Below are 21,785 nucleotides of genomic sequence, written 5' to 3'. Positions count from 1 at the left end.
GAGTTAGGTGTTGTAAATTACTGATCACATGTTAATATGTTGTACGTGATATAACAATTGGCACTTAATTTAAGTTATGGAATTTTTTTCAAGAAACAATATCCACATGAGCTATTGGTAATGGTAATTTAAATTATTTAAAAAAATGCAATTTACTTGATGGAGGCGTCCATCAGATTAATTTAAGCGAATCCAGCCGTCGAGCACACCCGTCTTTTACTCTCGGGACGCACGACCTCAAGAATATTCAAAGTTAGGAATTTGCATGTTGAATGACTTATTTAACTTTTCTTCCTGATGTGTCCGCATATGAGAACCACAAACTGAAATCCTCGATGTAAATCAGAAAATTAATATTTTTCTTACATCATTGATTAGCTGTGTATGAATGTTTAGTCCTCAGCCCGAAGGCTGGTTGGATCCTCAACAGTTCCGCCATCAGCTGTCATAGATGGCCTAGGCATCACTGAAGAGGCGTACTAGGGAAATGAGGAGTGAGGTAGTTTCCCGTTGCTTTCCTCACCGAGCCACAAGTTGCTATTACACATCAGTCTGCCAAGCCCACTGAAATGCATGCACCAACTGACCCTATGAGCAATATTTTCACACCATTCATAGCAGGGACTGGCTGCAGAAGGAATGGCATTACTAGCATTACTCATACCTCAGTCACTTTCATTTTGTCAAAGCTAAGGATAAAGCTGAGACAGGTCAATGAAAGTAACAAAATTGCTCTAGCCCATACCAGAAGACATAGTGCACTGTAAACACTAGGTCCTGCCAGCAAAGCTATGATATGAAATCATGGATATATAAAATATGGATATTTAAATCTACGCAAAAAGAAGAATGCCCGTTAATTTTCCAGATAGGTCTGCAAAATATTGTGATTTTTAGGAGATTCTAGGGAAATACCTTCATTTAAACAGATCTTAATTTAATCTAATAGAATTCTACGAAGCATCTCAAGATTGTTTCCTACTTTCCAACAAAATGTTTATTTTGAATCAAAGATCTTTGAACTATTTCCTCATTAATTAATTAACTTCAGGAGAACAGAAGGATTCATTTCCAAGAATATTTCATTTTTATTTTACTTTCAAGCTTCTTTTAACTTAATGAATGATCATGGTCAAACTTGCTTATAATATTTTAGGATAAGTAAGTAGTTATAGACAACCGAAGGTTAAGTATTATGGAATTTCATGAAGCGAAAATGATTGATTTGCGAGATGGAGGCGTCCATCAGATTAATTTAAGCGAATACAGCCGTCGAGCACACCCAACGTCTTTTACTCTCGGGACCCAGACCTCAAGAACATTCAAAGTTAGGAATTTGCATGTTGAAATGAGCTAGTCAGGATTTCTTTGCGGGCCAGCCTGGCCGCGGGAATGAAAGTAAGGAGTTTTCATGACTACTCCATCCTCCATTTCTCATTATCACCATAATTATTCCACACGCTCTAAAAACACTGCACAATGTCATCCCCTTTAACACATGCTAAGGAAATAAATACTATGTTCCACAGCAAGTGGACAGTATTGTGTGTTCAGCACAACCGAGTGTGCAGCCGTTTATCTATGTTACTAGTTTTATTGCATACAGCAATCTGTACATTTAAAAAAATATTACCTACTAAGACAATTTTTGTTGAAAATGGAAAGCATCCATAATGCAAAGAAAAATTTAAGTGGAAAACTGGGGTCCATCTATTATGCTGTGACGTGTATTACGAGAAAATACAGTATATAAGCCTAAAAGTCACATGTTCACCATTACACCATCATGTAGGCGTAGAAGTCATATTCTCATATATCACATATTGGAACCAACTTACTTTCTGTGGCTGGGGAAAAAAAAAAAAAAAAAAAAAAGAAAAAAGTGGGGGTGGTCTAATATACAACTAAATATGGTAAATTTGTCCTATAACTTAACTAAGTTAAGTGGATATATTCAAAACACGTAAAACCAGATATTATTCTGGATTTCATTTCATGTTTGCACAAACATCCCTATCAAGTTCTCCAGTGATTCTTCTCCCCCCATTTCACTAGCTTAGTGTTTTAGTGAAACACACTTGCAGCAGCCAGTGAAGATATTTGGGAAAAATAATGTACTTTGACCTGATTATTCAGATAAATTGCAACTTAGAGAATCAATATCTTATTCCAGTATTCTATGCACATAGTGTTTAACCCTCTTGGAGCCAGGAGCCGATCTGGTCGGCCGCTCACCATCTGCTGGAAGAGGCCAGAGCTCCACCTCCACTCTACTACCGTACAGTGCCAGGCCGACTTTAGTGGAAATTCAGGCATTTTAACATTCGCGTATATCTACCGGTGTATGGCAAATACCGGCAAGAAATTTTCTACACATCGACTACATAAAATAAATAACCGATTCAGAGTGATATAAAGAATTAAAAAGTATTATTGTTGACGTTATGATTGTCGATATCGTTTATTTTTAGGAAGAGAAAAACATTTTCGCAATTTCTCTCTCAATATCTACTTTGAAAATATCACCTACGATGCAAAAGAATATACGTGATAATGTAGAATTTATTTCTAAATATAATTCTATAAAATAATTACACTGAACGGGGAAAAAAAAATTCAAACGTATGTAACTAATTAAAAAAAAGACAATTTTACTCACCGATAAAATTCATTTACATATCGATGTACGGCCAATACTGAAAAGAAATTTTATATGTGCGGACTAGATTGTATAAAAATTGTTCTGAGCTATTAAGTAAAAAATAATAGTTGAGATTATAGTTTTTATTTTCACGGAAAACCTTTTTTCTCGTTTTCGGATCCAGTATCCATTTTTTTAAAAATATTTTACAATACAATACAATACGCGTAATTAAAACATCTCTGGCACTAAAGGCCTGATGGTCCTTTGTCTACCAAGCGACCGCTGCTGAACCCGAAGACCTGCAGTTTACGAGGTGGCGGATGGTCAGTGAGACGAATTCTCTCGTTCATTATTCTTGGTTTTCTAGAACAAGGTAGCTCCCTCAGCCTCAGATCTCTCCTCAATTGTAATCACTTACGGTCACTTAGTTTGAGTGGACCTCGAACCAACAATCAGATCCAGGTAAAAATTCTTCACCCGTCCGGGAGTCGAACCCACTTCCATGTGAGAGGCAGGCAGACTACACTTGATCCGCGGGGACCGGCATTTACGTAATGATAGAGAATTTGTTCCTGAATAGAATTATAATAATTACTCTGAACGAGAAAAGTAAAAAACAATAAAAATGCAAATTCAAATTTATTATGTCACTAGTAAAAAGAAGGAAAATGACAAAATAGATTTACTCACTGAAAACTGTTGAGAAGAAGACGCATCACCAGCTATATAATGTTGTTGAAAGTCTGAGACCACTGTTGAAGCACTTAAGGGTATTTACACTAATCACTTATCACGTCTCTTCTTTAGCTTTGGTGATCCCGGGGACGTGTCTGGTGTAATTTCCTCACTACTCCATGAACTAAATTCACTATCACTATCCGATAAATCATCCGCATTAACGTTGCATTGTTCCAAATACTGCATTAATTTATCGTCATCAATACCTGCTGAAAATATATCACGTGAACCACTTCCCATTCACTGCAAGGAGCAATCTCGTACTGACGGGTTAGCGGTATTTCTAAACACAGAAAAGCTAGAACACCCTCTTATAAATTCCAAAGCAAGGTCAGACACACAATAACTTATAGCCCCTTTACTATAGGTTGTCACAAAAGTATGCACGTCACTATAGGTTGCCACAAAATTATGCACATCACAGAAATTTAAGCCAGCCGATGTAATCGCCTCTGGCAACTTCCGACTGGATATTTAAAGGCCGACCTGATCGGCTCTGGCAATTTAAAGGGCGGATGCTCGCAGTACCGCCTGGCTCCAAGAGAGTTAAGCATAACATAGCATACATATTTTCTTAGGATGCACCTATCGTGCGCGAGTAACTGCACTTAAAGCATCCAAGAAGTCCCACAAAGCATTTTGCAGCCCGAAACGGTGGCAAATTTCCACAAACAGAGGAGGATCTGCACAGATTTCGTTATGCAACAATGGATATGCCATTTCCCACAAAATGCTGTAAGACAAGAAACAGCTGTAGCACGAGATCAGTATCTCTGATTTTAAAGTTGGCCGAGGCGGTTGATTCATCTTATGCAGACTTCAATGAAGAACATCATTATGCCAAACAAATACTGAATGATTTCAACCAAAATCACCGAGTCATTGCTTTGTGATTTAGAAGCAGAAAGTGAAGTACAGTAAAACCTCGTTAATTCGAAGTCGTTGGGACTCAAAAATCGTACTTCGAATTACGTGATTTCGAATTAACTGCCAATTCGCAATTCAGAAGTACCAACCCTTGCCGCATTACAAAATATTCTAAAGCCCGTTACTGCATGCAGTTAACCTTGATTCACAGTTTATACCTTTCAAATGCCATGAAAAAGAAATATTTCCAAAATTTATCCAAAAATGTGCATTTACAGTATTCAAATAATGCACTTGCAAATCTCACTGGCAAATATAACCTCATGCAACGAAAGAAAGAAAGAAAAAAAAGCACGATTCAAAGACGAGGAGAAATCTATGCTGGCTCCCATGTGCAAGTGCTTTATTCATTGGAGTACTATACTGTATGCATTTTAGATGCCTTGTATTTACACAGAAAGTACCCGATGGGCCCTAAAATCAAACTTTCCTATGACTCTATCCTTGTACAATTTCCCGCCATGGCACTTCTCTCGTACTTCAGAAATGTAAACACTTGCCACGTCACAAAGTATTCTAAGACCCATTAATACATGCAATCACCTCGATTCACAGTTTAAATCTTTCCAATCGCATGGAAAAACTATTTCCGAAATGTATCCAACAAGGAGCATTTACAATGTTCAAATAATGCACTTACATATCTCACTGGCAAATATAACCTCATGCAACGAAAGAAAAAAAAAAAAAAAGCACGATTCAAAGACGAGGATAAATTATGCTGGTTCCCCTGTGCAAATGCATATTTTTTGGATATCTGTACTGTTTGCATTTTTAGATGCTTTGTACTGGGATGGAAATTGCTCGATGCCCTTAAAACATTGTAGCTTATTCAACTTTTCTATGATGAGGGGATAAAGTTTCTCGCTTCCATGTGCACTGCAATTGCAACGCACTATGACCCCCATCCCCGACCCTTGTACGATTCCCCGGCTGACTCTTTCTCCTTTAAAACCATAAGACCATTTGGGCTCGCATTAAAATAAAGCAATGCAGTTTCATCAGCAATGACAGTATTGTTCGGTGCCTACGAATTTATTATATGACCAACGCTTTTTCGTCAACTGTCGGCATCGCCAGTGTTCGCGTATTCTGTTTTCCCGCACACTGCCTGTTGCGTGATATTACGGCGTTCCTTAAAAGGTTGAATACAAAAGAATTCTGATTTCATTCAACTTGGCAATCATGAAGCGCACTGTAGACCCACCGAAGTGAGTGTAAGTGCGGAAAGCTACCCCTCCACGTTTCGGAACACGCGTTCTATTATTACGCGGATAAATTTCGAGTTGAAATTACTCTGTAACATACTATTGTTTTAAAATGTAAAGGCAGTTTCAAATTAAAAGTCTGAATTTCGGTAATGGGGCCGACATTGTACTTCGAATTACGAATTATCTGTATTTCGAATTAAACAATTTAAATAACATTCAAAACTGTATCTCATGTTTCCAGGAACAAGAGCTTCTTCGAATTACGTGGGATTTTGAATTAACTGATTTCGAATTATCGAGGTTCTACTGTAATATTTTCTTTCCCAAATAGGAAGTACAGATTAGACGCCAATCTGTTTTGATACCCCACAAAGTCAATCGATAAGAAAGGAAAAGAGTGTTATCATATGCACTATTGGAAGCAAGGGGAAGCATTGGGAAAGCAGGGTTCTTTTTGTATGCAGCAGGTAAAGGTACGCATCTACATTTCAGAACGTGGCAGCACTGTATGGGTCTGTTTGCTGTCCTAGCCTAGCAGCGATTTTGGCAACTTAAGTTCTGTCGAGTCTTGTTGTGGTGGTGATGCGCACATTTCGACCGTGTTTTATAATAGTTAATCTCTGGTTTTTTGTACTATTGTAAGGCTTCATTGATTTTGATGTTAGTAAGAAGTAGCCGATTTATTTAGGAGTAATGTGGTACAGCCTTAAAATACAACTAATTCGGCGCTAATTCCAGTTTAGAGGACTTTTGTTTTCTGCTTGCATAATCTTCCACAGTTGAACTCCTCTAATGGCGGGTGTAATTGCACGCAGCTATGCGCCCAAATACCCATGAGGGGTAACGGTACGCAGGATTACGGAGTGACAGTACAAGAACATAATTCAAGCAGGATGATGAATTGGGTGTTATTAATTTGTGGCGGCCTCTAGTATCAATATATGTGTATAAACTCATATGTGTTATAAGCTCCTTGAACTTTGTTAGGGTTTCAAAGACTTTTATATATTGATGTTCTGTGCTTCTAATATTATCTTTATTCTCTCTGATTATTATTCATGTTTTTACTTTCGTCCCCACGATAGTTGGAGTGTTAATTAAACACATTAATACACCATCTCTGTTCTATTATTCAAGTACATAATCATCATCAATAACTACAAATTCAACATTTAGAAGTACATTACATAAGACTACTTTATTAGGTCTACTATATTACAGAAATAACCTTGACTTTGAATTAAAAACAACGGTTGAAATTTTTTTTCTTTGTTTTAGTTTGTTTCACTCACAATAGGATACTTAGATTGGCAATGATCACAAACGCATTGTTCTCTTGAGACATTATTTCTTCAAAGGTGATTGAAAGGAGCTTCAAGAAAACTGTAATCTCAAATACGTTACGAGTGAAGACTACTTCTTACAGAGAGACGTGAGCAGCGATAGCAGCAGCAATTCTTTCTGCAGTTATGGTAGCAACATTAAAGAAGGAGGCCTATAAAAGCTAAGACTTTTCCTTCTTACTGTACATCATTATTTCTTACTGTGTGCAATTGGTACTTTAGTTAATTAATATTTTACTCCGGGTAACAGGAAGAATATTTTCCACTACCTATACTTCAAATCTGCATGTCCAACTTGTCTGGTGTATTCAATTTGAATGTTCAGGAAAAACCTAATGGCAAAATTTCACGTCAAATGACTGTAACTGGAAAAGAGTTGAACCAATTTTGTGCATAATATATTTTTTGTGTATAGTATATTTCGTGTATCTTTTAAATGTAAATAAATTGTAAATAAGTCCGCCCCTGTGGTGTAGGGGGCAACGCGTCCACCTGTCACCCGGGTTTGATTTCCGGCCAGGTCAGGGTTTTTAAATTGTAATGATTAATATCCCTGGCCTGGGGACTGGGTGTTTATGACCTCCCTTATCTTCCTTTCCACACACACACAACATTCCACACTACTGCCATTCCAATTACACGCAGGTTCATATATGGTGGCAGTAGGGGCCAAAGAGCCATGTTAGGTCTACGGCCGTTTGAGATGAGCCCTACAAATAAACTTAACAATTGATAGGATTATATCTTGCCGTCCTTCGTTAATTTTGGGTTTTTCATCATTTGCAGGTTTCTGATATAGAACTGAGAAACATAGTCCATGTTAACATCTTCGGGACATTATTATTATTATTATTATTATTATTATTATTATTAGAAGACACTGGAATCCAGAAGCAATTTATCAAACATAACTTTACTTGCCTGTATGAGCCAATACACAATTGGTTTTGGCCAGCCATCAGGTGGCTGACACGTCAATTTGAATGGTTCACCCTCTTGAGCAGTTACTGTCTGAGGTGGCTGATCCTTAAATGAGTTCAATTCTGCTTTTCGAACGAAGACAGAATTTGAAGTTGCTGTACCCCATTCATTCTCCGCGAAACACTGATACTGTCCTGTTGAACAAATAACAAGAAAGGTTTCACTCATACATACACCTAAAAGTGAATTTCCTAAGTACAGGTATAAGGTTATTCCATGTCATGTCATACAGAAAATTCAGTGACTGTTACTCTATATAAGATATTTTCATACAAAATTGTTGAATTACAATATAAACATACCTTTGAACAATCCCAAATCTAGACTATATTTTACTATTTGACTGCAGAGTATTAGCAATAGGAAATGTCATATTCAAGTTTAAAAACTGATGTCAACACAGACTGAGCTACACTTTATACACAGAATATATATGTTTTTATTTATTTATTTATTTATTTCAATCAACATAGAGAGTTTCTTCTACTGATACATATATGATACTGATTTTATCAAATATTTAATACAATGAAATTTAACTGATCAGACATACATCTACATTACAGACTGTTAGCCTTTCAGGGTTCAGTCTGCAAGTCTCTCTGAATCAGCAACGTGGTCCAACAAACCTCTATTTCTAACCAGCTCCGCAGTCTCATTTATCTACACCTCTGATTATAAAAACATTAAGAATTGAGTCTAATCGTCATCACATTGGTCTTTCTGTAGCTCTCTTATCCTCTATGGCAGAGTCCATTCTTCTCTTAAGGTAACCTATCCTCCTCCATTCATGTGACATGATTCCACCACTGAGGCTGGTTTATACTTGGGTCTTTTAACTCCCCATACTGAGTACTCTCTTGCCACTGTTCATACCTGTTTATACCTGGAATCATTATCACTACTTTCATGTCTTACTTCCAACTTGTGAAGAAGGTACCTTGTGTCCATCCATCTTCCACTCCTGCACAGCAAAGAGAATTTTATCCAGGAGCTAACATCTTTCTTTCAAACTACCATTGATTGCAACTGCAAACTTACTCCAATTGCTTTGTTCCACCTCGATTCAATTTTGCTTAGCAAACTACAAAATACACAACCTAAATACCGTATAATCCCGAATACCACCCGCCACTGAATAAAACCCGCACCCCAAATATGAGACGGCAAAATACGGAAAAAAAAAAATCAAATATGTTACATTCATATTTAATTTTCTTCAAATATACCACAAATATAAATTCAAACAGCTTACAATGAATAAAATCACAAAATTGGTCTGACACTCAGATCATTCAGTTGTCATCTGAAGTTTCACCATAGGAACTTTCGTCGCTGGCATCTTTCCACAAATAGTCGTCCTCACTACCGTCCACTGAATTCGAAATTCCACATTTCTGAAAGTTTTTGGACACTAGATCGTTGAGAATGTGCACTCACGCGGTCTTGATCCAGCTGCATATTAGTCCCACTTCAGGCCTCTTCATTTGTCCGGTTGGTGTTAATGCGTGATCACCATCAGACATCCATTCAGTGCACACTGCTTCATTGCTGTTTTGAAAGCCCGGTTCATGCCACATCCAACGGCAGTAGAATAGAAGTGAGTCCTTCGGGAATTATCACAAGATTGGTTTTTCCTTTCCTCATCATATCCTTTACGGCATCAGTTGTATGTCCTCGGTAACTGTTCAAAAAGCATTTTCGTTTTTGTAACAAAGCTTTTTTTTTTTGCTAGCGGCTTTATGTCGCCCCGACACAGATAGGTCTCATGGCAACGATGGGATAGGAAAGGTCTAGGAGTTGGAAGGAAGCGGCTGTGGCCTTAATTAAGGTACAGTCCCAGCATTTGCCTGGTGTGAAAATGGGAAACCACGGAAAACCATCTTCAGGGCTGCCGACAGTGGGATTCAAACCCATTATCTCCCGGATTCAAGCCCACGGCTGCGCGCCCCTAACTAACGCACTGTCCATCCAGGCGGACTCGTGTTCTAACAATAACACCGGACGGCGAGTTTCCTTTCGGAAGTGTTTTCCTTTTCAGAACAACATATGAAGGGAGTTTGGAGTTTGGTTCCATACACTAACACGCACAACATTACCTGGCACCATTGCTTTTCGTTACCAGCCGTTCTGATGGTTACACTTACACTTCGTATCCACTGTATTTTCCAATGGCATTTCAAAACAGACAGGTGTCTGGTCAGCAATCCCAATTTACGACAGCAAATACGAATTTTGGTTCCTCAAATGAATAATGTGACTCTAAAAGGCCGTTAAGTTTTCTTCATACACCACAGGGAAACATTGTGAAATATACATACTTCTCCGAATGCATAATCCCTTTCTCCGATGAAAGTTTCGGATCCATCCGCGACTTGCAGTAAAAGCCTGTGTTTTGAGTTCTTTTGAGATTTCTAGTGCTTTCAATCAACACATTTCACTAGAAACACCATATCCTAACTCACGTTTTTCTATCACAAATTTGTGGAGTCGTCCTTCAATTTCTGGAAACACTGCACTCTGCCCACAGAACGCTCTGCGAACGCAGTTACCTTTTAGAAGTCTTTCCTTCTTCCGCCAATCACATATCATACTTCCGTATGTTTCAGCTTCGCTTACAACTTTAAATTTCTCACGCACAGTAAATGACCGCACACACCATTTTGAATCCATAGCTTACTATCGAGACAGCACTTTCACGGGACAGATATGGAACTCGAATGAGAGTGAGGTAGACTTCCGTAACCAACAGTCTCGAGATCAGCTATTCGCGCACCCAGCATGCCAGCAACACTTGTGAAACAAATGACGATCGAGCATCCGCAGCAGCGGCTTTCACATTTACCATTATTTTTTTATTTACCGTATTCCATTACCTTACATTTCACGTTTACATGCCACTGTAACCATATTGAGAAAAAAATCGATCTTGTTTTCTAGAACGCAACTAAAACACAATAGGACCTGAATGCCTGTTTACATGTGGTATATCGAGTACGGTAACCGCATTCAAATCTATTTCAATACTACATGTAAACGTAGTAAATATTTACGAGAATGAACCGCTTGAATACAACCCATATCCAAGATTTAGAACCTGTATTTTGGGGAAAAAAGTGCGGGTGGTATTCAGGATTATACGGTACTTTAAAGGGCCCCCCTATTCCAGTTTCATATTACCAGACATTCAATCCTCTTAGATTTCTTCACTACCAACACCACTTTTGTCTAGGAAAAGATTATTTTCATATTGTAGTCAATGCACCTCTCTTCAGACTTTCAGCACAGTCTACCAGCAAGATTAAGTCGTAAGCAAAGACCAAGCTACTTACTGCATTTCATCCAACTGAAAAGCTACCCTGTTTTATACCTTAAAGTAAATTATCCATGTATACTACAAACAATAAAGGTGAAAGATTATAATAACCATGTCTAACTCCTTTACTTACTATGAACTAAGAACTCATTCTACCATCAAATATCACTACTGCCCAACTGTCAACACAAATGCTTCTGATTGGCCAAAATAACCTACCCCTAATCCCTATCGAATTTATCTATATTTTTAAAGTTCTGTCACACCACTAAATATCATGTAATTACAGAGGTTACGCAAAAAATTGCTAGGCGGGCAATAATTCCATTGTGGATATTTATCTCCCGTATGCAGTTATCAGACTGTGCCTCTTATAAGGGCTTCTGATAACTACACCTGCATACACCCCAGCGTCAGTGGGTAGGGTCTGACACATCCCACTCTGATGAGAGTGATGAGTCTAGTGTCAGACCTAAGACGAAACTGTGATTAATAGAGCAAACGCCTGAAAAGCTTTACATCTGATATGTTTTTGACAAAAAAAATAGGTACTCTTAGAGAATTAATGACCATCTTTGTATATTTTGTTAAAAGAGGAAGCCATTATCTCTCCAGTTTCAAAAGAAATACAAAAAATACCCTAGAAAGAAAACAATAACAGAATACTATATTGTTCCTGAAAGAACATCATTCTACATAATTTTTTAAATGTTGTCAATTAAGAATTGGTGATTAATATGAACAAATGTAAAAGCAATTTATGTGCATATTCTGTGTTTGATGCCTTAATAAATGAGAAAATGTTTTCTGAACTTATCCAACTGCACTTAATCTAATACATGTCCTCTCCACTTAGCTGTCCAAATCATACAGTTTGGAGTTTTCGCGGTGGTGGTGATTACTGTTTTAAAAGTACAACTAGGCAACCATCCTCTATATAACACCAATCAGAGAGAAAAAATTATAGGGATCCGACACCTCGAAAAGTGACGGCCAAAGAAAGACAAGGGCCATAAAGGGCATGAAAATGAAAGACTCCCTAGCCCTCGGAAACCTAATAGCATCAGGGTCAGAAAAGAACGAGAATAGACCAAGGGGGGTCGGATACGATAGATGAAAGTGAGGAGCCTGGCACAAGTAAGTGGAACCAATGCCAGGACTCAGCTAAGGGCCCCGTAGTCGCTAACCCACGCTCCTCAGTTGACAGCCCTAGAGTCGTCTCTTATGACAGGCAGGGGATACCGTGGGTGTTATTCTACCACCCCCACCCACAGAGGGATTGGAGTCTTGGGTCGGAGCAAAATTCATCATAAAGGATTCGACTAGGAAACCTGGTGTTACTCATACAATGGACATACTCAACCCAACGAAGCCAGTGACCAATGACGAAGGCTTCTACACAGTTAAGATGAGTCTTAAGTACAGCATTAATGTATATCGAGTACTCAGCCCAATTGCTTTCCTCGCTGAGACAGACATTATTACATCCGCCTGCCAGCCCTTTGAAATGTATGCAACAACCGACCCCATGAGTAACGTTTTTGCACCATTCGTCATAAAGAATGGCATTACTAGCATCGCTCGTACCTTAATCACTTTCATATTGTCATAACCAAGGATGGGACTAAGAAAGGTAAATGAAAGTAACAAACCTGCCCTAGTTTTGTACAAAGCATACCAAATATCTGAGGATACAGAAATGGAGGAAGACAAGTAACAAACCTGCCCTAGCTTGGTACAAAGCATACCAAATATCCGAGGATACAGAAATGGAGGAGGACATCTAGATAACAAAAAATGACAAAAGAATAGTTTTCCTACACAGAATTATCCATAAAACACAATAAATTGAGGACATGGGTGGACTAACGACTAAAGCCGGGTTAAGTCATTAGTCCACCCATTATGAATTCTGAATCCCCAATGTCTGTTTTAATATCCATAAAAAAATAGTTTGTCTCCGACGATCCTAGATGGAACTAGAGGCAAGTATTTCAATATAGTGTTAGAGTTGTTAGTATAGAGAACACAGCGTGTGGTATCAACGCTCTTTGTCATGGCCAACCATAATGTTTCCTTGCAGACGACATTCAGCTGTTAATCATGTGATGATGATGCTTGTTGTTTAAAGGGGCCTAACATCGAAGGTCATCGGCCCCTTAATCATGTGAAACTTACAGTGGCTTATTTCTCAAAGAAGAGAACTCTTATTGCACGTAAAGAGGATTAAAACTGAAACAATATGTTGCCTCCTGGACTGATGTTGGTTAATTAATTTCGTGTGGCTATTTCTAGCCAAGTGCAGCCCTTGTAATGCAGACCCTCCGATGAGGGTGGTCGGCATCTGCCATGTGTAGATAACTGCGTGTTATTGTGGTGGAGGATAGTGTTGTGTGTGGTGTGCGAGTTGCAGGGATGTTGGGGACAGCTCAAATACCCAGACCCCAGGCTACTGGAATTAACCAATGAAGGTTAAAATCCCCGATAAGGCCAGGAATCAAACTTGGGGCCTCTGAACCGAAGGCCAGAATGCTGACCATTCAGCCAGCGAGTCAGACACCGATGTTGGTAAAAAAAGAATTACATTTTGTCGCTACTCAAGGTCATGACTCCAGAAAATTTGGAGTGGTTCAGGAAAGTTGTCGATGATGTGCCTTCCGATGACTTTAATGGCTTAGAAGATTATATAAGTGACAGTGGAGAAAATGAACCGAATTTGTGATGAACACTGCTTCTGTATGATTATTATTTACCAACATATTTCTCTATAATGTTTAAAAATCAATTTAAGTGCTGCTTTTTTTTTTTCATGCACTGCCAAAATAAGTAAATATTGATTTTTCGTGAATTTCCTACTCCAGAAATGTATGTCGTTATGATTTAAACTTCTTTTTAGATAAATAGAGCAAACACTCTTAACTCGGAAACTCAGGTTTGAAATGAGTTCATGGACTAACGATTTAAGACGTTTCTTTTGCGATTAAACATATTCACGAGATAAAAAATATTTTGTAATTGAAGTAAATACCTATTAACCCTCGGAAAGAATTATACTAGTAATATAACGTCAAAATAATAGCCGATATATATGTATGTTCGATTGGCAGAGATTCTAAAACTTTGATCGTGTTTTTCTCAGAAGTTCATTTTCTGACTTAAGTTGTTAGTCCACCTATGTCCTCAATTACGTTCTGTTCTACTCTCCAGAATTCAAAGTGATCCTCCGATAGTACACAGGACCACTCTCATGATGAATGGATCGTCCAAGTTGTACTCCGTAGAGAATTTTACAAACAAGTTGGGAATTGTCCCATGAACTCCGATCAGAATCTTGATGCGTGATCAATTATATTTCTCTTGGTAACAGGAAACAGTCAGTTCATAAATGTTGTGTTTTAACACAGAGACAAGAATAAGATACTTACCAAGATCTTCGTCCCGTGGTTTAGATATAAGCAGGGTACCTCTGCCAGGCTGTTGAGATATACGATCATCGTATGCTTGCCAGTCGAATTTCTTTCCGTTCTTTATCCACCTGTATCTGAAAAAATAGAATAAATATGTTAACAAATGTGAGCTTACTTCAGATGAAGGGGAAAGTTGAATGATAAGTTGACAAAACAGAATATATACAAAAACTATTTGTATCTCAGAAGTGAAAGTCAAGAGACAAAAGGAAATGTAAGGCAGTTCCACTAATGAATAGTTCACTACCTACTAACGAGGAACACAACAGGCATTAACAATTCATGACAAGGGGTGAAAGTTCCTTATGGGAATCACTGTAAGTACCTAGGTGTTAATATAAGGAAAGATCTTTGGGGTAATAACAGAAACAAGATTGTAAAAAAAGGGTACAGATCTCTGCACATAGTTATGAGGGGTTGTAGTAAGGAGGTAAAGGAGGACATATAAGTCTGTGGTACGACCCCAATTGGAGTATGGTTTTAGTGTATGGGACCCTCACCAGGATTACTTGATTCGAGAACTGGAAAATATCCAAAGAAAAGCAGCTCGATTTGCTCTGAACAATTTCCAACAAAAACAAGTAGCACCATGAAAATGTAGCAAAGTCTTGGGAGTAAGGAGACGAGCTGTTCGACTAAGTTTTATGTAAAATGTTAAAATACAATTGTTAATTTGTAATTTCACCTATTCAACACATAAAATACTTTTATCTTTAGGGCTTCATCCTTGATATAAATTCTGTATTTCGTACATGTTTTGCCCATCTACCAGGCTTCATTAGCCACAATATTGTCTCAAGGTTAGTTCAGGATCTTGATTTTAGTCTATATGAGTTATCTGTACTTAATTATGGTCTTAAAACTAATTTACAAGAACTCATTTTGTAATAGAAAATAAATTGTAAAGATGGTAGTTGTTACAAAAGCTTAAGTCTAAGGGGACAATCAATATTTAACCTTAGATGTTGAATTAATTGCTGCTATTTGTGCCAATACATGTTGACGTGTCTGTAAGAAGAGCAAACTACGTGAATATCATGTGTTGGCTGATGAAGTCTGGTAGATGGGCGAAACATGTACCAAATACAGAACTTATAACAAGGATGAAGTCCTAAAGATAAAAGTATTTTATGTACTGAAAAGGTGAAATTACAAACAAACAATTGTATTTTAACGTTTTATAGGCCTATGAATTTCAATACGGGCTCAAATATGAGAACAGTTAGCCTACTTGTAAGCTGTATGTTCCGAGCTGTCAGTGGAGAAATGGCGTGGAATGACATTACTAGACAAATAAGCCTGAGCGGTGTTCTTAAAACTAGACAAGATCACAATATGAAGATAATCGTTGGAATTCAAGGACAAATTGGGGCAAATATAAGAAAGCAGTCCATCGTCATCCTTCTCCTCCTTTCCCTTATCCAGTTCCCGCTAGGTCGAGACATTTATAGTACTTCACCTTTCTCTCTCCTTCCACCATTTTATCCCAGTCCAGGTTTTTTGCACTACTCTTTATTGAATCAACACATCATTCTCTAGGCCTCCCTCTCACCCTCGAATTTCATCTACATAATCTGTTTTGGTATTCTTTTCTTCTCCATCCTCTCTACATATCCAAACCATCTTAGTTTACTCCTATCAATTCATCCATTTAGACCTTTCTGAAATCATTTCTCAATCTGTTTTTCCTCATCTATCTTGTCATATTTCTTAGGTGTTTCATTTTCCTGGCTTGAAATCTCCTCTCCTCCTTCCTTGTCACTGTCCAGATCTCAGCTGCATAAATCAATATTGGTGCATAATACATTGCATTATCTCTTTACACTTCTTTGGTACTTCCTTATGCCAGAAAGGTTTTTTTTTTTACACTATGGTACAATGCAGTGCCCTGTTGCACCCTCCTGCTAATCTCCATGTCCAGTCTTGTATTCTGTATAATTTCACTTCCTAGGTATTTGAAACTCAACAATTTTAAGGCTTTGATCACCAATTTTCACATTGCCTGGTTCCTTGTCTTGCGCCTTTTTATATCACCATGGTCTTGCTTTCCTCTGCGATAATTTTCATACAGTACTTTTCAATTTTCTCGTCAAGGACATCAAGTTGTACTAGTACTTCTTTGCTGTTCATTCCCCAGACCACAATATTGTCTGCAAATAGTAATAACTTCATCTCCCTATTTTCATATGCTTCTTTTGTCTCCTTTACGATTTCACCCACAACCATTCGAAACAAAAGAGGTGGCAGCACACACCCCTGGCTTAGTCCAGTTTCATTTCTAAACCGTTCCGTCTCTCCAACTGGAGTCTGTACACTGCTGAAGCAGTTGTCGTACATTTGTAATTTACAATGATAAGCTTTTTAGCTTTTAAAGATATAAAAAATTTAATGACAGGTTTGAACTCTGCATCCAAAAATACCACACTTAACTGAAATTGATCAAAAATAACAAATTGAGTTTCTTTACCTGCCATTTGAATTTAAAGTTTTACCTTTTCAAATTGTATTTGATAATTTAAAATAGCCTCAAACGTATTCACTGCTTCACTTAAAAGATTCATCGAAATATGTTCAGTTGTTTTGCTGGAAAGCAAAAAATAATCCGTCTTAAACAGATGAAACCAAATTTTGGAACATTAGCCGTATTGTTTTCAAGATGGCAGATAACATTTTAATGTTGCAAGAAACCCCCCACTTTTTTTTAATGGCTCTACATAACAAAGAAAGTTTTGTTGAAATTTTGTTGAGCTGTATTTCTGTGAAAAGCGAACAAAATATCTCTCAAACCTAATAAAATTCTGTTTTGGAGCCTCCGCCATTTTATTTTAAGATTGCAGGTGGCAATTACTTATTCATCACATGTAATTACTTATTTATCCTTCATTTAAAGGATTCATCAAAATATGTTCAGCCATTTTGCTGCAAATCGATTAAAGAATAAAATCGCTGTCCAAATACAGGGTCTTTATTTATGCTCGACAAGGACTTTCTCACTCGACCTTGGCCGCCGCCGACAGGCCGCTTCCGGCCACTGGCGCACGCGGTTTCCAGCACTTCCTGCAGTTGCTGAGATCTGAGCTGATAGATGGTGTTCAACGAAGCTACTGCGTACCGTATGTTGTATGTATAGTGTTTTATTGTGATTGTGTATAGTGCTGTAATGTATGTGAAATATTAGTTACGTGAACATGTATATCTGCACAATACTTAAATTAAGTGCAGAAAATCGTGCGCTAGGACAAGACAAAAGTTTTGAGCGAAATTTCTAGGGAGACCCACTCCTATCAATCGGACAATAAAACAACTGGCCAAGAGATTCCAACGTACAGGTTCAGTAAACAATAAAAATAGACATAAAGGTCGTTATCTCCTTACTGAAGCGTGTTTGGAACGAGGATCATAAGTAAAAATCTGTGGACCCCTCGTAGCCCAGATTTAACGGCATGTGATTTTTATTTGTGGGGAATGTTTAAAAAATGTAGTTTATGGGAACAACCCTCACACACTAGATGAACTTACAGACAATGTAAGAGCTGCAATTGCATCCATCAGTGCTGAAGAACTTGGTAGAGTAACCGAAAACTTCATTAGGAAATGCCGATTATGTTTGGCAGCGCATGGGGAACATTTTCAGCATAAAATACAAAAATGGTGAGTAAAATGCATGATAATAATTTTGAGCATAAACTGAAAACATGGTGAGTAAAATGCATGATAATGATTTTGAGCACCGTATTCTGCTGTACATACGCACGCGCGGTAGCCAGCAACTGAACCGTCACTGGCGGCCAAGGTCGAGCGAAGAAGTCCTTGCCAAGCATAAATGAAGACCCTGTAGATAAAATTATGTTTTGGAACATCCAACATTTTGTCTCAAGATGGAGGATAACAGTTTAATGTTGTTAAAAACCTTTTTTATGGCTCTACATAACAAATTTGCTCTAAATTCCTTTAGCAGCTTTTCTCTGAAAAGTGAAAGAACAAAATCAGGTTTTGGAGCCTCTGCAATTTGTTTTTAGATAGTGGATAGCAGGTGATATTGCTACAAACCTTCTTACAGCTCTATATAAGGAAAGAAGTTTCAGTGAAATTGGTTTAGCGATTTTCTTGTGAAAAGCAAACAAAACCTGCCCCATCATTGCAACAGACAGAAATATAGACAAAAATGTAGTCTATTATTTTATTTATTTATGATCTTTGCTTTCTATTTAATTGTATAACAATAATCACATTGAAATAGTTTGGTTTTTTTTAATTAGAGAATTTTATGGACACTAAAGGTTTGAGAAATATTGTTATTCAATAATATTATAGAAATGACTGAATTTCCAAGTTTCATGCGTGGTGTATGAACAGCTGACCCACATTCCGGCAATGCAGCTCAGGTGTTCTATGTTCACACCGTACCTGTCATGACGTTACTCTCAAAATTCAGAATATAACCTCGATATCAGGTCTCTTTCAAATTGTAAAAGCCAGGAAAGAGAAAATAAGAAAATCTATTCTAGCCCTTACCAGAAGACATAGTGTATGGTAAACACCATGTCTCACCAGATATCGAACAGGGCAAAGTCTGGTGATGTGCAAAGTTATGAACATATAAGCTTTCAAATGACGTTGGTAAATGGTCCCTCCTTAATAAATATCTATACAATCAAAATGTCTTGCATCTATGCTTGTTTCTACCAACTACTTTTGTAGTGCTGTTGTAGTTAGGTCAAAATCATGACCGGCAGTTATTGAATTGGAGCGATATATATAATTTCAATATGTAGAAGTCTGAGTTTCTTTTTTACTACACAAAATACTTACGGAGGCAAAATCAGACCAAAACATTAACATACAGTAGCTAATAAGAACTGTGCTCAACAGCAGCAAGGAAAGGGAGCTCATGTCTCAATGACATCCATACTGACAAAAACCTACGAAGTCAAAGAGGTTGTTTTACTTGTGTTGCAAATTTATATTCACATAACTATACCTATTTATCAATGTCTCACCATTACACGTGTTACAAACGTCCAGCCTGAATGTAGGTTGACTTGTACGTTCCTCCCAACCTTTATTGAATAACCTCACCCTCACTACAACAAAGTAACTCTCTTAAAATGATTGCTTTACATAAAAGGAATTTCACTAATAACAAAACAAAAATCTAAATCTAAAATGACTTTTTTTTGCTATCTGCTTTAAGTCGCATCGACACAGATAGGCCTTATGGTGACGATGGGATAGGAGGCGCCTATGAATGGAAAGGAAGCGGCCGTGGCCTTAATTAACGTACAGCCCCAGCATTTGCCTGGTGTGAAAATGGGAAACTATGGAAAACCATCTTCAGGGCTGCCGACAGTGGGGTTCCAACCCACTATCTCCTGGATGCAAGCTCACAGCTGCGCGCTCCTGACTGCACGGCGAACTTGCCCGGTCTAAAATGACTTTTTTTTGCTAGTGGATTAACATCAAATTAAGGTACAGCCTGGTGTGAAATTGGGAAACGAGAGAAAACCATATTTAGAGTTGCTGACAGTGAAGTTCAGGACCCACTATCTTCCGAACACAAGCTACGAGACCCTAACTCTCTGGTCAATTTTCTGAGTTGATTAAATTATAACTGAAGTAATTTCAAACTTTTAAAAAATGTTTGTTTGCTAGAAGTTTAAAGTAGCTGCAACACACAGAAGGTTTTCATTGACATAAGGATGAAAGGGTTAGAAGTGGAACTGGGACAGAAGGGCTGTGGTCTTAATTATGGTACAGCCCCAGAACTTGCCTGATGTGAATGTGGAAACAATGAAAAACCATCTTCAGGGTTGCCAATGGTGGGATTTAAACCTACCATCTCCTGAACGCAAGCTCAGAATATAATTATCTAAGAATTAAAATGATTTTTAAGGGTGAATTTAAATTATCTGATTCAGCAAAGAGAATTGTGATATCAACAGTTTATTTACCTTTAGTGACATAATGGTAAACAGTGGTGATATGGAAGTATATGTACACAATAATATAAAATTCACAGATTTACTTACATCAAACATACTTTAGAATGGGCCAGAATTCTTATTTTGTGAGCTGCAGGTTTCAGTGTGAAGTGTTTAGTTGATATTTTTCATGTACCAAAGAAGATACAGTATGTACCTCTTCTATTCATACGGGCTGTTTCCTTTAGTACTTCAAGGCACTGGCAGAAAATAATAAACTGAAAAGGATTTTATTCACTGAACATGTAGTCAACAAAGCCTTCAGAAAACATGTATCTACTATATCTGTTTGCAACCATTTAACAAAACATACAGCTTCTAATAAAGAAAAGCGCACCTATAATCATATCTTTCCTATTCGTACAAGTAAATTGAACACTTGAAATAAACAAACAAAGGGTTCTTGTAACATGGAATGTCCCCTAGCCTTTATAACTGCCCGACATCGTCACCGCATAGAATACACCAATTTCTTGCACATGTCCAGATTGATTTTCTGCCATTCGTGAAGAATCACACTTTTAAGTTACTCCTTTGTACGCACACGTTGCCTGTGGATATTCCTCTTTGACGTAGCCCAAAGTTGTTCGATGGGATTTAAGTCTAGAGACCGGGGAGGTGTTCTAAGCTGCTTAGGAATGTTCCAGATCAACCATGTCTTATTAATGTTGGTAGTGTGTTTTGAGTCGTCATCATGCTGGAACATATAAACAGGTGGCATCCCCATTTTTTCGGCACTCTGCTTCACGTTTGTTCTTGCATTATAGCCCTCCTTGTTCATTCTTCTGTCAATGAAATGTATGTTACCCACACCTCTGGCTGATATACAGCCCCAAAGCATTACAGACCCACCATCGTATTTTACAGTTGAGAATGTATTTACCACAACGTTGTCCGTACCAATTTTTCTCCAAATTCTGTGGATGCCATCTGACCCGAAAATATTTTTTTTTTTGTCTCATCAGACCAGATAACATCATTCCAGAATTCATTCTTATTTATATGCTCCTTAGCGAATGCCAGTCTACCATCTGTTTTTTCTACTTACATATGGCCTTTTCCGAGGGATTTTTCCACAATACCCATGCAGATACAGGGTCCGTCAGATGGTGGAGCTGCTGATCTTCTTTCTAGTTCGTTCCTCTGTGAGTTGCCTCAATACTTGTGGACTTAATTT

General features: G+C 37.8%; 1 protein-coding gene across 6 annotated transcripts in view; it reads right to left on the bottom strand.

Moving 5' to 3' along the window:
• The window catches only part of Nrg (Neuroglian), a 216,328-nt gene that overhangs the window by 179,263 nt on the left and 15,280 nt on the right, over positions 1-21,785 (bottom strand). For all 6 annotated transcript variants that reach the window (XM_067145580.2, XM_067145575.2, XM_067145577.2 and 3 more), the window contains exons 4-5: positions 14,586-14,701; positions 7,785-7,978 (exon numbers count right to left, since the gene is read on the bottom strand). In XM_067145580.2, coding sequence (XP_067001681.1) covers positions 7,785-7,978; positions 14,586-14,701 — 310 coding nt within the window. The remainder of the gene's footprint in view (positions 1-7,784; positions 7,979-14,585; positions 14,702-21,785) is intronic.

Source organism: Anabrus simplex, chromosome 4 (assembly GCF_040414725.1).
Source record: "Anabrus simplex isolate iqAnaSimp1 chromosome 4, ASM4041472v1, whole genome shotgun sequence".
NCBI lineage: Eukaryota > Metazoa > Arthropoda > Insecta > Orthoptera > Tettigoniidae > Anabrus > Anabrus simplex.
The sequence above is the reverse complement of the archived record's forward strand: the minus strand, read 5'-3'. Positions and strand labels throughout refer to the sequence as shown.